Source organism: Liolophura sinensis, chromosome 6, assembly GCF_032854445.1.
Source record: "Liolophura sinensis isolate JHLJ2023 chromosome 6, CUHK_Ljap_v2, whole genome shotgun sequence".
Taxonomy (NCBI): Eukaryota; Metazoa; Mollusca; class Polyplacophora; order Chitonida; family Chitonidae; genus Liolophura; species Liolophura sinensis.
This window is the reverse complement of record NC_088300.1, coordinates 76,116,225-76,134,332: the sequence shown is the minus strand read 5'-3', so window position 1 is coordinate 76,134,332 and position 18,108 is coordinate 76,116,225. Positions and strand designations below refer to the sequence as shown.

Genomic DNA, 18,108 nt, shown 5'->3' with positions numbered 1-18,108 from the left:
TATTTTATTTATTTGATTGGTCTTTTACGCCATACTCAAGAATATTTCACTTATACGACGCCGGCCAGCATTATGGTGGGAGGAAACAGGGCAGAGCCCGGGGGAAACCCACGACCATCCGCAGGTTGCTGGCAGACCTTCCTACTTACGGCCGGACAGGAAGCCAGCATGAGCTGGACTTGAACTCACAGCGACCGCATTGGTGAGAGGCTTCTGGGTCATTACGCTGCGCAAGCGCGCTAAACGACTGAGCCACGGAGGCACCCAACACACAGTGGAATGGTGAGCTGAGGCTAACACACTGCAATACAAAGTAGAATGGTGAACTGAGGCTAACACACTGCAACAGACAGTATAATAGTGAGCTGGGGCTAATACAATGTAACAGACAGCAGAAGGGTGCGCTGGGGTTAACACTGCAACAAACAGTAGTATGGTGAGCTGTGGCTAATAAATTGCAACAAACAGTAGTATGGAGAGCTGTTCTTAATGCACTGCATCACAATAGAATGGTGGGCTCGGGCTACTACACTGCAACACACAGTAGAATGGTGAGCTGGGGCTAATACACTGTAACACACAGAAGAATGGTGAGCTGGGGCTAATACACTGCAACATACAGCAGAAGGGTGAGCTGGGGCTAATAATCTGCAACAGACAGGAGAAGGCTGCGCTGGGGCTAATAAGCTGCATCACACAGTAGAATTGTGAAACGACTCTTACAAATATCCACTTTCTTCTTTTTCTTGGTGATTTTGTGATATTGGGAGGAACCGTTTGTCCCACAGATTAAGTGTGAAACAGGAACCATGTGTTTTGAGTTTACCAGCAGCGAGACAGGCAGCCTACCCTGATCAGGTTGTTAAAAGCATATCTTAGTACACAGAAATTCACACTTGGGGATTTCAATATTAGGTAAAGTAAAGTTTTTTGTCTGATAAACGTTTGTTTCCAGTTGGGCTAGTCCTCCGTTTTTATCACTTACCAAACCATATCTGACCTTACGATGCATACCCATATTATTGTCAGCTCACCTTTTCGTGCAGACACTCGGAAAAACTATGGCCGGAAGTACCTCCGCATGCTGTCACAGATGGGTCGCTGGAATGGACTCCCATCTCCTTCTGGTCGCTGCAAGGCATCAAATGATGACGTGCTGTACGAGAACGCGAACCATTGTGGGGCTTTTCTTCAGTAGTTGGCAAATTGACGTCGTCAGATACAGATGCTACAGTTAAATCGGCATCCGTTGTTGATGTTACCACTTTGGCGTCTAACTCTGGACTTCCTTGTTGAAAATTAAATTTGGTGTTTGATCCTGAATTTGCTGCATACGGAAGCGATTTCACTTCAGACACTGAAGTTGCTGTATGTGGAAGCAATTTGGAATCTGGTGATGGAAACGTTGGACGGTCAAGTAATGTACCGTCAAACGCGGACGTCAATCCAAAGCAAAATGTAAACAATGCACCGAAAAGGTTCCACAAAAGCCACTTTTTGTGCTCCATTCTGCTGTTACCTATATGGTGTAGCCTACCTCTTGCTAGTGTCGGTGCTGTCTGAGCGAAGCGCATCACATCACGGGGAAAGCTTTTTGTAGTGTGTTAGGCAGACTTGTCTGTTTTGTACTTTGACGAAGAGGAGGCTAATATGTTATTATACCGGACAATTTATTCCGATCATGTTTGTTGGGCGAACTTTGGCAACTGGGTTCATCGGATGTAACCTACTGCTGACGTACTTGCTAGCAACTGTGTTGTCATGTAGCTTGGGGTGACATGAAAAAATTGGCTTGTGTCATGGGATATTTGTATGAACTATTTTGTTAAGCGCCTCTTTGGCGTTATATTGCAAGCAAGCAGTGATAAGCACTTAAAACGCATGAACCCGAAAGAGATCACACTTCAATAATTGCAAACCATAAAAGCGACATTATAGGCCTGTGATATTATTAAATTATTATATGCAGGGAAGAAAGACGAATTGCCGAGAACTTATTCATCTGATGCAGTTTTGGAGAGTTCTATAACCGTATTGAGCCATGAAAGAACACGGATTTCCTGGTGGGCACAAACACGGTCTACAAGGAAGACATGCCATCGATGTCCAGGTGGGGGCTTTGCAAGATGGCCGGCTAGTCTCAATTTAAAGACTAGGACAGAATAGGGTTTCTTCTCAGGCCTGTTAATGGACATGCAGACTAAATATGCCTCTGATACGAACATTTAACAAATATACAAATTGATTTTACTGATATACAACATATTGCTATCTGTATATGTATTTTTTTGTTTTGAAAAGATAAAAAGGGAAACGTAATCAAGCGTTTGAATAAATTTCTTTTGCATAAATTTAATGTCTATAAATTCAATGTGTTCCCCAGACAGAGGACTGAATATCTTCCTTTACGTCATGACTTTACACCGAAGTTGCACTGTAAGAGAATCTGGATTAACGTCAGAGCGTTGACGTCATGGAAAGACAGACGTGCTGAAATAAGCCGGCAAGGATGTCCAGGCACTGACCAGTGTGATATTTTAGGACTATTAAAATTGTAAAGCTATCATGAATTAATATGCGTTGACATGTGCATGAGAGTGCCGGCAAATCTAATTTGTTAAGCAGACCATGCGTATGTGTCTTGCAGTAGCAAATATAACATATTAATCCAAATTAAATTCACGGTCACAAATAATTGCCCAACCTTTGGTCAGTTGTAGTCTACAAGAATATTGACCAATGGATAGATATTATTTTTATCTGTAGTTATACCATTTCCATATTCCGACCTCAATTTCTAACCGGGGTAAACTAGTCCGAAATTGCACGAGATTATTATGAAAATTAGTTTATTTCAAGGTCATTTTGTATGGAAATTTTACATGAATACAGTTCAAGCTGAAGGATGTGGTCAGTCTATTGGTTTATAATACAACCCTGAGGTAAAGGTCTCCCTTCAAATCAAGAACTTGAACCGTTGTGTGACAAGACACTAGATACCACACCGCCAAGTGGCTTTTCTTCATCCATCGTAAGACTGCAAATGGTTACACCTCAACCGACTTGTGACAAGATACTAAATATTGCACTGCAAAGTGGTTGTGCGTCACCCGCTGTGTGACAAGATAATAAATATCACACTGTCAAGTGATTGTACTTCACCCGTTGTGTAACAAGGTACTAAACAGCAGTTCGCCGCCAGTGTGAATGAAGGAGAATATTTCTGTAAAATATTCAATGGTACGGTTTCCAAAAAAAGTACACAAATGTAGATCTACATCAGTAGAGCTCTGATTGGAAACCGTGTTGTTATTGTAAAAACAACCCCGTACACCACTCACTGCTTACCTAGAAATAAGGAAAGCTATATCGATAAACGCTATCAGTCACACAAAATCGTACAATTATAGCTTTAATATGAAAATGAACTTTGCAGTATTGGGAAAATGTGTGATGTGTTTATCAAAGAGGTAGTTCCATATTGCTAACATCATGCTACTGTTAAATATAGTATATGGAATCCTTAACAAACATTCTTCATATATCTATATACTTACGATGCAAAACAAAACGAAATTAATTACAACTGTCTGTGTTATACGTGAATATTTATTTATTAATTTGTCAAAGTTAACACCGTGCTTTATAATTGCCCGCTTGTATGAAAACGTGTCACTAATGAAAAGCGAATATGGCTGATTTCACAGATAGCTAAATATAGGCAACTGGCTAAAATAAATAGACTATAGGCAGTGGGGGCCCCCTATGCCTTTAACTACGATACCTAAAACTGCATTAAGGCATGTCTTTAACACTTTTTTCCGTTACTTCATTTAGTCCTATCTTTTCAACTTAACAAGTATGATAACTGTCGTGTAAGTCGGTCTTGCAGCAGGACTCCTAAAGGCCATCGAGAAGTTAATTCCGTTGAGTTTTCCTGGATATGAATGTAATAAGGTGCAAGCAGCAGACATACATATCTGTGTACGCGTATACTGTCTGGCATTGTTATAATCTATTATATTAGTTCCAGGTACTATCAATATCTGAACCCTGGCCTCGCGGAGATTGTAGGTTTACAGCCATATATGAGTTAATTCCAAGCACGAATTTACAGGCATAAGCATAAACGGCGGCAAGGTGAGTTATAGAAAACACACAGGTGCACATGTGACAGGGGCGACAAAGATTGTGGGTCGATGAATGCTTTAAAATTCTTATCACCGTGCTGTTAGGTCGTTTCCCTATAAGGAACTGATTAATGGTAAAGACTTACACAGAATTTACTGCATAATGGTATAAAATATATCTTCATAAAGGGATATGTAGAATTTAATGTTATATATCTCACAAAGGAACATCAAGCCTGGACGTCCGAGCGCCCCTAGAGAATGCTGAGCTTGTCTGTATCCTCTTAATATAGACCTGACATTTACATACGTGTATAAAACACGCGTTTTACAAGTTGTGTTACTATCGGCTTCAGATTATTATTGACCTTATCAGACTATCAAATGTTTTCACTGTTTTGCCGTTTTATCACTGACTGTGCTTAATTATCGCTGTCTTTATAAGATCATCTCTCAGATGATCTCTGTCAGATCACCATTGTCTGTGTCAGATCATCACTGTATCAGATTATCTCTGTCTGTGTCAGATTAGACCACCACTCTATGTGCTAGGTTGCCACAGTCTGTGTGAGATCATCACTGTCTTTGTCAGATTATCTCTGGCTGTGTCAGATCACCACAGTCTGTGTTAGTTTTGCTTTCCAGATTATCATTGTCTGTATGAGATTATCACTATCTGTGTGAAATTATCATTGTCTATGTGAGATTATCATTGTCTGTGTGAAATTATCATTGTCTATGTGAGATTATCATTGTCTGTATGAGATTATCACTATCTGTGTGAAATTATCATTGTCTATGTGAGATTATCATTGTCTGTATGAGATTATCACTATCTGTGTGAAATTATCATTGTCTATGTGAGATTATCATTGTCTGTATGAGATTATCACTATCTGTGTGAAATTATCATTGTCTATGTGAGATTATCATTATCAATTTGAGATTACCTATGCGTGTATAATATTTGTTTATTTATTTGTTGTTGAACGTCATGCACAAGAATGTATACGATGACGGTCCGTTCATGGGTGGAGGAAATCAGGGTAAACCACAGACCTTTGGCAATTTACTGACCAACTTGTAAGCCAGAAATCTGCAGACAATATTGGTGGAAGACAAGTGGCCTTCGAAGACGGTCAGACTGTGCAATGAGCAGTGGGAACGAGGGAAATCAAATAAAAATGTTTCTATCTTTGAACCCCAGTTTGAACCCGCACTTCGGGTGTACTAGCGGTTAAAAAAACAAACGTCTGCAACCGCAACACCCGCTCTCTGTGTCAGATTTATCAATGTTTGTATCAGGTTATCACTGTATGAGAGTATTACTATCTGCATGAGAATATCACTGTTCCTATGGTGTTATCTCTGTATCAGATTTATAACTGTTTGTAGCAGATTATCACTGTTTGTACCAGAATATCACTGTTTGTACCAGATTATCACTGGCTGCTGGAGATTCCCATGATTTGTCAACTTATTAAAGAATTAAATAGAAATAAATTAGAGATTTATTCGTCATAATTGGTTACAGGTATTCTGGGATTAGATCGCATTAGTCATCTCTGCCATTTTTCTTCTTTCGTCCCCGTCTGTATGAATGTTGACATATACTGCATCAATGAGATCCCCAGTGTGAATAAGAGGGTAGTTGAATGTGTTCACAGAGGGGCTCTGACCACAAGCCCTTAAAAAACCACATACTATAAAGAGCTGGTTTTATTTGTAATACGCTAGTGAAACTGACACTTTATATAGAAGTTCAGTTGAACAGTTCAGGATGAATGTTTCACACCTTGATGTGTTGTTACGGCCACCAAAACAGCACGATGTGTAGGCTAGTCGTATGTACTATGCGGAAACAGCATCAGCAATGTCACGCGCGCGGACGCTGCGGGAATGTCACGGTCGTGTTAAGGTCATTTAAAAAAGAAGCAGTAGAAAAATGTTTTTAAACATTTCTCGCACGTGCCGATTTAGTTTGAGATCCCAATTTAAATGTTACCGGGCGTAAGACAGAAAAAGGTGCATTTACCCGCCTATGTCCGTTTAGCACACAACAGTTAACACAGTACTACGTGAACCAACACATGTATTTAATGTTGACAAACACATTTATATTGCAATGTAGCCACAGATTCGTTCGAAAACAGTGTGAAAATGTAATAAGGTTAGATCTTATATAGACCAATACAATCTGTTGTAACAAACGTTTACTAAGTTGTCAAACTGATACAAACGGCAGACTAACTCACTTTCTCAGTGCAATACTTCCCTATCAACCAAGCCTATGAGGAAATAGTATAAGATGAATCCGGAGTGGTAAGAGTCGGAGTCTGTACGTGGACTTGCCTGATAAGCGCAAAGCTAACCTGAAGTAGAAAAAGCAGATTAAAATATCATTGGTAGACTTGATGGAAATAAGACTTTTCAACAATCTGAGACAATTTATTTATTTGATTTATATGAATCGCGTTTTACGCCGTACTGAAGAATTTTTTACTCAAACGACAGCGGCCAGCATTATGGTGGGAGGACACTGGGCAGAACCCGGGGGAAATCCACCACCATCCGCCAGTTGTGGCGCCACGTACGGTCGGAGAGGAAGCCAGCATGAACTGGACTTGAACTCACAGCGACCGCATTGGTGAGAGGTTCTCGGGTCATCTTGAACAATTAAAATGCATTCTATGACTGTTGGGTATAATTTATACGGCCTTTATAACTATACTACGGAAACATTAAATTATAAATATATACAAACCAAATGATCGGGTAGCAGTACAACTTTGGATCTGCTGTCACTAAGTAAACATTAACTGAATGTGGTTCGTATGCCTTTGGCCACAAGTACATGTACATTGTTAATATCAGTTTTTTTCTTGTATAAATGTATAAATGTGACTAAGATCTTGTTTAGGCGGGAAAATGAGATAAGAAGATGCAAAATGCGTTGTATGGGAATGGTGCGCAGACGGCTTTACTTGAGATTTGGTTTTTTTTTTTTTTTTTTTTTTTTTTGATTGGTGTTTTACGCCCTACTCAAGAATATTTCACTTATACGACGACGGCCAGCATTATGGTGGGTGGAAACCGGTCACAGCCCGAGGGAAACCCACGACCATCCGCAGGTTGCTAACAGACATTCCCACGTACGGCCGGAGAGGAAGCCAGCATGAGCTGGTCTTGAACTCACAGCGACCGCATTGGTGAGAGGCTTCTGGGTCACTACGCTGCGCTAGCGCGCTAACCGACTGAGCCACGGAGGCCCCTTGAGATTTGAAACCATGTATGTTCCAGGCCGGGTGAGATGATGAACTAGTTCTTGGACACCTGATATCTCGGGCAAATTTACCCCAATATATCATGACCTATTCATTTTATACCCAGATGTCACGTATATGTTACTTAGGACGACATGGGTATAGAATGTGGGCAGTATAACCCTTCACTGCACAGAATGCAGCCTGCTATATACGTTGTCATATATGATGGTTACAACTGCATGACAAGAAGGGGAAGTTGTGTACAAAGAGCAGGAGTACGCCCTGGGCTACGTGTAACAATACAGAAAGACCTTAAAACTAAAGGATTCAGACGTATTCTTATCCGCATATGTATAAAAAAAATACCGTCAAGAAAACACAGTATACATGTAATGGTAAACATATAGTGAAAAGTACAGCTTAACTTAACACACACATAACCCTGAAAAACATAATTTACAAGAACTGCTAGCAGAGACTTGATTTATATAAGTTGTAAAGCCCTTAAAGACATAGATCTACAAACGAATATCTCAGTAGGTCTGAAGGTTATATCTACAGTGATATATAATTTGAGAGCAATGCATTCCAAGAGCACCGACCATGCATGTGTATTGGGTCAGTGACCATGCCTCGCATGCAATAAAGGATCTGCCCTAACAGGATCTCTCAGCGGAACTGCATGGAGGTGTGCTGGGTTTCGCTAACCACGTGGAGTTTACATCTCAGCAATCTACAAAGACAACACCGGGAACTTACACCTTTAGCCCGTATTATCAAGGTAGATAAAAGTGTGTGCCGGGTGTATATAAATATATAGTGTATGTCTGGCATATTATCCATTCTCCAGATGTCTACCTCGTGACAAATGCACGACCACATGGTAGGTTCACAGCAACTCCCTGCGCGTTCTATGATTCGTACACGTGCTGAGCTCTTTGCCACAGATGGCGGCGAACAGCTGATCGGCTCCTTATTCACCCGAAACGCAGACCCCTGCCCAGCCTTATAAAGGGATTAAAAACACTTATATCCACGGCTGGTAAAAGTTTTGATAGTCCGAATAACGCACTACCACCCAGGGTCTATATACGGTGACCACCACGTAGTTTTGGGCAGTTCCTGTGTCCGAAGTAATCCACGATGGTGTTGTTCATTCTGCTTCTCCTCTGTCTGCTATGGCCGGTTTCCCTGAGCCAGACGCAGGCGCCGAAGCTGTCCCAAGCTGCCCGGAAGTTCTACCTGAGGGAAATGGTCCAGAGTCAGGACACGGATCAGGATGGGGTTTTGTCCCTCGGCGAGTTTGATAACGCTATCCAGTCCTTGATTAACCAATGTCAGGCTGACCTGGAGAGCCTTCCTGGAGAAGTCTTCCCCGTGTATTGTCCGGGAGATGTCCTGGACGAAAACAGTACAGCATGCTTCAAGACAATGGTAAGAACAGTCAGTGAGCGGTATAATATCTAATTTTAACAATTTAGACAAAATGACTGAAGTTAGGCATTTACCTGTAGAAAAGAATTCACATTTAAATTATTTTGTATGAATCAGTAATGAGTGGAACATCAATGGTTGTCACAATATCATATATGTACTAACAGGCCTGTACAAAAAAGTGCGTGGCAAAAACTTGACCGGGAATCGAACCGCGAACCACAAGCAGCACAGTATATAATGCAGCTAATGCTACAGTTAGGTATAGCTAACCTCACCCATTTCATACCAGTCATGCAGCATTCATCAACACAGTGTTTACTAAAGGCATCTTTCTCTGTTAGGCTGAATAGTGGAATCAGATTAACATCGCAGAAAATGACGGAGCCACTGTTTATACACTGCAATTAGCGTGACACACGGAACCACTGGTCTATGCACTGCAAATTGCGGGATACACGGAACCACTGTTTATACACTGCAATTAGTGGGACACACGGACCCACTGTCTATGCACTGAAATTAGCGGGACACACGGAACCACTGTTTATACACTGCAATTAGCGGGACATACGGAGCCACTGTTTATACACTGCAATTAGCGGGACACACGGAACCACTGTCTATGCACTGCAATTAGCGGGGACACACGGAACCACTGTTTATACACTGCAATTAGCGGACACACGGAGCCACTGTTTATACACTGCAATTAGCGGGATACACGGAACCACTGTTTATACACTGCAATTAGTGGGCACACGGAGCCACTGTTTATACACTGCAATTAGCGGGACACACGGAACCACTGTTTATACACTGCAATTAGCGGGGCACACGGGGCCACTGTTTACACACTGCAATTAGAGGGGGCACAATTTTTGATATTGCTTATATATCTATCAACTTACACCAACCCAACCTACATGGGCTTTACTTTGTACATAATTATGAACATAAACATTTCTTATTTTGTTTTGCGTTGACTGTCAAGAATGCACGCCCATATGGCCAATTTGGAATTAAAAAATACTTGATGAAATAGAAGTTAGTTGAAGGACACTATGCTCTTATTCTTGATACAGCACTACAGAAATTCCAATGCATTTCGCCTGCAAGTTTTGTCTGGAATCGGTTACGCCTGTTTATAACTGTTCTATACTGGTTTCCGTCAATGAACTGAACAAAAAGTTTTACCAGCTGAAATCTTTGTAAACAATATTACCAAACCTATAGCTGCCTATTATATATATATATATATATATATATATAATATATATATATAATATATATATATATATATATATATATATATATATATTATATATATATATATATATATATATAAATATGTGCGTGTGTGCGCGTGTGTGTGTGTGTGTGTGTATTACATGCACACTGAACTCGATCTTGTCTTAAGTTAGGCGGGGCTAGACTGAGTACCTATATGTACTACACAGTGGCCTGCTGAATGCAGGTAAATATCCGGGTGAAGTCCGTGTCAGTCGGTTAACAAACGTTATCACAAGCTGGACATCAGCTATCGAACTGTGAACTAAGCCGGTATTGAATGGGTGAACAAATTTAGAACAAACAATCAGTAAATGAAGTCAACAAACCAACAAACAGAAATAGGAAAGTTAGGAAAAGGTAACCATTCATGTTACTGACCATGGATTTTCAAACTGAAACCAAACAGAACCACTCGAATACATTATGATGTGTTTTATGATGTGTTTACAAAACACATTTTGTATAATTAATGGCGTAAGATTTTATATCAGGTGTCGTTATAATTATTTAGATTTTCCTTAGCGTGAAAAGTGCTTTGACGTTTTCTGAGCCTAGTTGTTCAAAAGTGTCTTATGACTGAATACCAAATTTAACTTAGCCCAAAAGTAATTGCGTAACAGTATATTAAATGTGAACTAAATCTTGCTGTGGTGCCATTTGGTCTCTGTACAACTGTATCCGTTACTGGATTCTGTTAAATCACACTTACGTAATATGACTTAATATCGGTATTAACTAATACACTTTTGAACCAGCAGGCCTTTTACAAAGTCAAACCTTCACGAAAATAACATTTCAGGCAGGAAGTAAAGGACACATTTTATACCGACCAGACACAATATTCATGTCTGAACTGTCAATCCATTGTATTTCGCAGAAGGGTAAAAAAAACCTATAGACAAGTACAAGACACTTATTTCTGACAAGTACAAGACACTTATTTCTGACAAGTACAAGACACTCATTCTGACAAGTACAAGACACTTATTTCTGATTTGTTATCCTATCCCTACAAAGGTTGTCTTTATACGCGAATTTTGTTTAAACGTGGTTTTTACGAACAGCCTACTTCATTATTTAACATTTATTTGTTTTATATGTATTTTGTAACGTGAGGTCACGTCTTTAAATCTAGCTCTCGTTGTTTTCGGCTGAGGCGTTCAGTCACAGTGGGTTGTGAATCAGCTGGTATAAGTGACAAAAAAAAAAGAACAAGGAACTAATAAACAAAACCATAACAAAACACGGCTTTAAACACCATTCACAAAATCACATAAAACAAACAAATCAATATTTTGTTAACATGCATATGTATTACATACCAGTCTTATATCAAGGTATACTTTCAACAGTTTAAGGTCAAAAAAGTCAGGATTAAAAGCACGTGTTATCAGACAACACACGCCTGTTGATAAACACATTGGACCTATAGTACTGTGGAACTAAAAGTTTAGAAAAGATAAAACTCGGCTCGACCACTTCTCACAATGGGTACTTGTCAAGCGATTTGAACTTTGGATGGAAAAGCTTCTTGTGCCTCTACAAGATTAGACTAAACTTCAAAGGAGATTTAAACAAGGGTTTCCATTATTCACAATGTTGTCCATATTGAGGGTGACATGGAGGGGTAGATCACACAAACTTCCTAAAATGGCCATGGGGGGAGGGGGTATGGTGGCAGTAACTCTATAAGCTACCATGCATAGTACAAGTTGTCAGGCTTAAAAAAACAAACCAACAGGAGTGATAGATGATCTCATTCCCGCCCAACCTCTCTTGATGAGGTCACAGAACAGATACCTCATAAATGGCTGTTTTGAGGATCCCTGACCAACGCCACCTATATGCTACAGTGAATTTGACTTCAATTCCGATGACGCAGGGGCTAATCTTCACCTGCCCGCCCCCTCTCCATGACTATGGCCATATTGAGCTGTCCATATGATCAGAGTGTATCGTATTCCTTGAGAGAAGTTTCCTGCTTGGCAGAGCTGCTTACGTAACAAGGACCTTGGGGATAACGACGTGCTGTACGTCAATATTGGCCCTTCATATGACAACATTAATAAATGCAACAATTATTATACAATCACATAAATTATTAAATCAATTTTCAACAGTAATTTCATTTCATAAAGTTTTTATTTTTCTCTGCAGTGTCCAGATGCAGCGTCTGTGTTTGGGATGTTTGGATTGCCCACGAGCGCCAAGGTGAATCCCTCACTCCTGGGGAGGCTTCTTACCCCAGTGGTCTATGCCCTCAGCCAGGGTAACTGTCGTCAGACTAACGGATCTCACATTAACCATTCTAAACCAACAAAGGCAGAAGGTAACTTAACTTTCGATAGTTGTTTGTTAACAGGAAAGGCAATCTACTATTAAGCATGCGACAACAGCAGACTTAATGGCAAAGAGAAATGGTATACTTTGCACTCTGATTTCTTCCTGCCGGAAACCTGATCGGAGGGTGTTTCAAGGGAGTTATCGTGGTTTCACACCAGTCGCATAAATGAATGGATGAATAAGTAGTTACCACTGCACAGGTGCTCAGTGTAACTAGTAAGGCGAATAACTGATTAGCTCACCTGGTCGCTATTATATGTAATCTATGGGAATCGGGAGATCTGAAGAAACATGGTACTGTAGACAGAAAACACACTTTAATGTTGTTATCCAAGGAAATGGAACGCGGATAGACTCTTCACAATGGAAGGCTGGTTTGCATTAAAATCATTTGACTATACTTGATTGACTACATATTGCATTCATTCAACATAATTCAGGTCAATTAGTTTAATTAACTTAGGGATATCGACCACATGATGTATAATCGAAAGAATTCAGGGACTCCAGAAGATGCAAAACAGTCAGTGGATGATGTTTTTTTTCTTGGTGTTTCAGTATGGGGGTATTCCTTAGCGTTCGCCACACTGATCGGGATCGTGTCTAACATCGGCGCCTTCCTCGTGCCCATCATGAATACTACCTACTATAAGCTGGTTCTCATGTTCATGGTAGCATTAGCCGTGGGATGCATGACGGGAACCTCTCTTTTTGTCCTCATGCCTGAGGTAGGTCAAACTGGCTTTTGACATGTTTTGGCGGTTTATTGAGAGTTAAAGGAGAAGAAAATTAAAAAAAACATTACACTATAGGCTGAAAAGAGCACTTTTTTTTTCAATCTGGTGGTGCCTGCTGCATAATTTTGCGATTTTTCCTCGCCATGCACGTAAAGCCTGAAAACGGCAAAGCTGGTATAAATCGCTGAATCCATCACGTCCTCCATCTTTAACACCCTGTAATTTTATGCAGGAGGTGTGACGCCTCTCAGTCAATGAGAGTCATTAAAACTGCCGGCTTGTTCGTGTGAACTCGAAACGTCAAGCGGAAAACGAACTGTACTGTTCGCAACCTTCCGGAAAGAAGAGTTCTATCGGAAATGTACGAACTGTACTTCGTCGGTTTCCGACGGCAATTCTCTTCCTAACGCAGAAGACTTCAAGACTAGTTCTTGGGCAAAATGGAGTAGCCCACAGCGGATGTTGGCGCTGACTTCATTTATATTTTATCAACTTGAGGTACATTTTAGAATTTTTTATTGCATGCACATGCGAGGAAAAACATACTCTTTTCAATGGTAATTTGAGCCGAGTTTCACAAACATGGAGTTTTTCTCGACAAAACTTAAAAGAAACAATTGTATTACGTTGCTTAAGCAAAACGCTTTTGCAAAAGCAAAAGAACTTGGGAAGTTTTGTGAACTGAACCCTGGCATTTGGACTTATATGTTCGTTATTACTATCAGCTAACGTTCCTACACTACACTGCGTTACTTTTCTCGATGTACACACAATGAATAAAACTTTGAGGAAAATTTATAGCCCCGTGCAAATATGATGTAATATCCAATTTTTAGGCTTATTAATTTCATGCTGTATGTGAAAAGGTTTACCACAAAAACTCTTATATCCTGTATTAATTCATCTCACATCGATGGCTGTACGATACATTTGCTCATCTGGTATACTTAACACTGAATTCTCACTGGTGTTTTCAATCGCAGGCATACAACTTAATGAACGTGGAGGAGGTAGCTGAGGATTATCTGTGGAAGGCAGGCACCATTGTCCTCATCATCTACTTTTTTTTCCTCACAGAGAGAGTCATGAACTTGATCGTCAATAAGAACAGGGTAAGGCCAGAAATATCAGCTGAAGAACGAATGTGATATGAAATAGCAAAAAGTCGGAAATTTCTGATTTGGCCAGGGAATATACAATTGTATATGATGGCCCAGATTATCAGATACTGTATGTATATATGCTTGGGGTTTTACGTCGTACTTACCAATTTTTCAGTAATATGACGACGAGGAGTCGGTGTGTGTGTATGTACATGTACTGTGCCTTCTAGTGGCAGGGCGAGTCCATGCCGTCAAAGTACTTCCATGCACCACCGAAGCATCTTGCCAAAGACACTCCACCCACCCCACATTGTACTGACACCAGGTCAACCAGTCCTTTTCTTTGCTCTAACCATCCGAGGCACTTAAAGTCTTTGATATGACCCGGCCCTGGTTTGATCTCAGATATTCCGAGTTCGCATCAGATACTGAGATATTTGAGATATATAATTCCATATGCGCAATAAAAGGCACATGAATATTGTCTCATAATTCCCTTGATATGGCCATAATACATGCCTATAACAGGTTATGAGTCTCACATTTGCTAAATGTAATAATTGTGTTTGACTTCAGAGACACAAAGACAAACGATTGCAATCTGAATTGATGCTAACCGTCGACAGTGCTACGTGTGAGAAGAAGGCTCTAGAGCTCGATCATAACGGTGTTGGGGTAAACCACGGTCACTCCCACGGGTTGGAGGTCGGGGCAGACGGGAAGACAAGGGTGGCCACAGTAGCCTGGATGGTTCTTATCGGAGACGCCATTCACAACTTCATGGACGGACTGGCCATTGGCGCTGGCTTCACAGAGAGTGTACTGCTCGGTCTGAGCATTTCAATAGCTGTTATATGTGAAGAGATTCCCCATGAGCTAGGTAGGCAAACCAACCCTGAGCATGGACGTATGCACAATGTCTCGTTTGGGAAAGACAGCTTAAGTACCAAAACTTCTCATCTCAACCCCGAGACTTTTGACCAACATCAAGGTAGACATTCTACAAGCTATCTCCGACAAAAGTTCGCACCTGCTAATCGGGATAGAATCGGAAATGATGGTTGGGCAGAGCGGTTCTGGACAAGTATTAGTTTAAGTTTGCTCAAGAGATCGAATATGACTTTAAACAATCTCTTTGTGTTTCATTACATTTAACTCCTTTGATTATACTCCTTAGAAACTAGGCGCGGAACGGCTCTGATAAGGTGCAACCGAAAGGTAGATTTTATAACAGTTGATAAAGGACTATGTATCTAAATGCTATCTTACCCATGTATGTATTCTGTTTTAGGTGACATAGCAATTTTAGTCCATTCCGGCCTGAGAGCCAAGAAAGCCTTGTTTTACAACTGTTTGGCGGCAATCGTGTGTTACGGTGGAATCATTGTAGGCATTCTACTAGGAGAAAACACGTCAGCCAACCAGTGGGTGTATGCGGCAGCCTCAGGCATGTTCCTCTATGTGTCCCTTGTGGACATGGTAAGTCAACTAGAAGCCCTTGGTCTTGCAGATATGGTAAAACATTAAGAACCATCAACACAAAGCTGGTTTCATCTGTAAAAGGAAAGAAACTATGTTCGATTTCCTCCAAACAACTTTCATCCGATCAACTTCTCGTTTGCCGATCATACTGCTGATGACCCAAGGCTGTGCATTGTCGATTATTCGAAAAAATTCGTACTGAGCAAGCTGATTAGGCAATGATGACGTCACTGCAGTGGGTAGTTCAATAAAGTTCAAGGTTGCAAGAGTGCGCCCCTTGTCAGATCAATGACTTTCACACACCCAAAAGCATGTCTAAGTTCGCACATACTTTTTAGCGAAACGTTTCATTGTACGTTTAACAAACAATCCTAGACAGAAACGTACCTTTCTATTGTTTTTATATAGTTAGAAGAGTTGATTACATAGTATTTTCATGTAGTCAGGTCTTTTCTGGTTAATAATAACCAGTACTTAAATATGTTTCCTCTAGCCGCAGTCACACTATCTAAGGTCTATCAATCACAGTAAATGCTTCTAGAACCCAGCCATGTAAGATTTAGGCCTCGTTTTGTAACCTTGCTCATGAATATAAATACATCGGACAAAATTAGACAGGATGCGGTGTGACTATGCCTTTGATATGTTTATTTATATCATTTGTTTGTAACACATTGCTGAAGTAAGCAATGAATTTGTATTTGATTATTACCTTGAAAGGCCATATTGGCTACAGGCTGTGTAAGACAGGAATAACTGTGATTCACATTTCTGAAAAAACTTGTGTGTGTCATTTTGTGATAGCGGATACATTTCAAGTTGAACTACTTTTACTCCGCAGTTACCAGAAGTAAACCGGGCGGGAGATTCAGAAGAGGGTCAAGCTCTTGGGCCAATCAAAGTCTGCCTCATCCAAAACACTGGGCTGTTGATAGGTCTGGGGGTTATTTTCATCTTGGCGAATTACTCAGGGGACTTTTTTGAATGAGATAAGATGCAGAAGCGCTGTTGTTGCTGGACAGTATCATGGACATCATTGCATTCCTGCACTGGCCAGGTTGAAAGGGTGCCGTGCGTTTCACCACTTTCTATGGCAGTAGGTCTGATTGAAGTCCAATGTTCAGATCATTTCCACTGCTATGCATTTCTGGCCATGCCACAAACTGTGAGAAACTGACCTTTCAACCATGGAGAACCATGGAGTCTGAGGGGGAATCATAGTGCTCCCTTTATCCTGCAAACAACTGGGAGTAAAATGTGTCATGTGCATAATGCCATGTTACAAATGAAAAAAAGATTCGTCGAATGTGATTTATTTTTTTTCTTAAAATAAGATTCAACAGTATTTGTACCTTCGTCAGAACACCTACTGGTCAAATGATAATTAGCCTAAAGATAATCACTATTTGATTAAATTTTTGGATTGAAACATTTTGCACATGGGCTGTTGTTGACTTCCGTAAGACTTGGCTTGACTTACAATACCGTGGACATTATCGCACTCGGAAGCTGAGCGGCTAAATGTTGGAGGCTTGTCAGGAATGTTTGCTGGCGTCTCGTTTTTGAGATAATGGATTTAATGAAGTCTAGACATTGTCAAATGCCCAGATCATTACCACTTCTGTGCACTTCTGAAAATGTACAAAAGCTGGAAAAATATACTTGGAATTTCACATCAACCATGGAGTGTGATCGTGAATTATAATGCTGACTTCATCCTGTAGACAGATGCAAGTCATATAAAACTGTTTGAAACTATCAGGTGCGTTAAACAGTTATATACCATGGGCAAAATTCCACAACTGAAAACAGCTTCGTGGATTGTGATTCTCTTTACTTTTAAATGTGAAACTATTTTCCATAAGAGCGAGTCAGTCCCATTCAGTATTTACACCTTGGACAGAAAATCACCAGGTGCAATGAGAAGCAGTGTAGAAATAATAACAATGACTGACCTTTCGGAATAAAATCTTTTGTACAAAGGCATCCATTTTTGTACCCTACCTTTGGAGCTAGAGGGCGGGAAGTGACGTATTCTTAGAAAGTACATTAATAAATTAATGTGTACCACGTTGCCATGTAAAGCATTAGGCTGTTAATAGGCCTGAATGTTATACTGTTATTTATTACTCACTTATTTATCCATATCTACTATACGGCAATATATTATGGGCAAACGCATATCAAACACACCTCAAGCCCTTGTACATAGTTCAAAAAAGGGCAATTACTTTATCAGGCCGCCTTTGCCATACCCAACCGCATTTTTGTCAACTGAAAATCTTACCCCTTGCCGAATTATTTCTAATTTTAACCCATA

General features: G+C 40.3%; 1 protein-coding gene across 1 annotated transcript; it reads left to right on the top strand.

Annotated features, from left to right (window-relative positions):
* Positions 1–8,194: 8,194 nt before the first annotated feature.
* Positions 8,195–16,886, top strand: LOC135469205 (metal cation symporter ZIP14-like). The gene is made up of 7 exons (XM_064747755.1): positions 8,195–8,830; positions 12,281–12,452; positions 13,025–13,194; positions 14,187–14,315; positions 14,883–15,186; positions 15,598–15,785; positions 16,630–16,886. The coding sequence occupies exons 1-7, from the start codon at positions 8,540–8,542 to the stop codon at positions 16,774–16,776; spliced, it is 1,401 nt and encodes a 466-aa protein (XP_064603825.1). The 5' UTR covers positions 8,195–8,539; the 3' UTR covers positions 16,777–16,886.
* Positions 16,887–18,108: the final 1,222 nt, after the last annotated feature.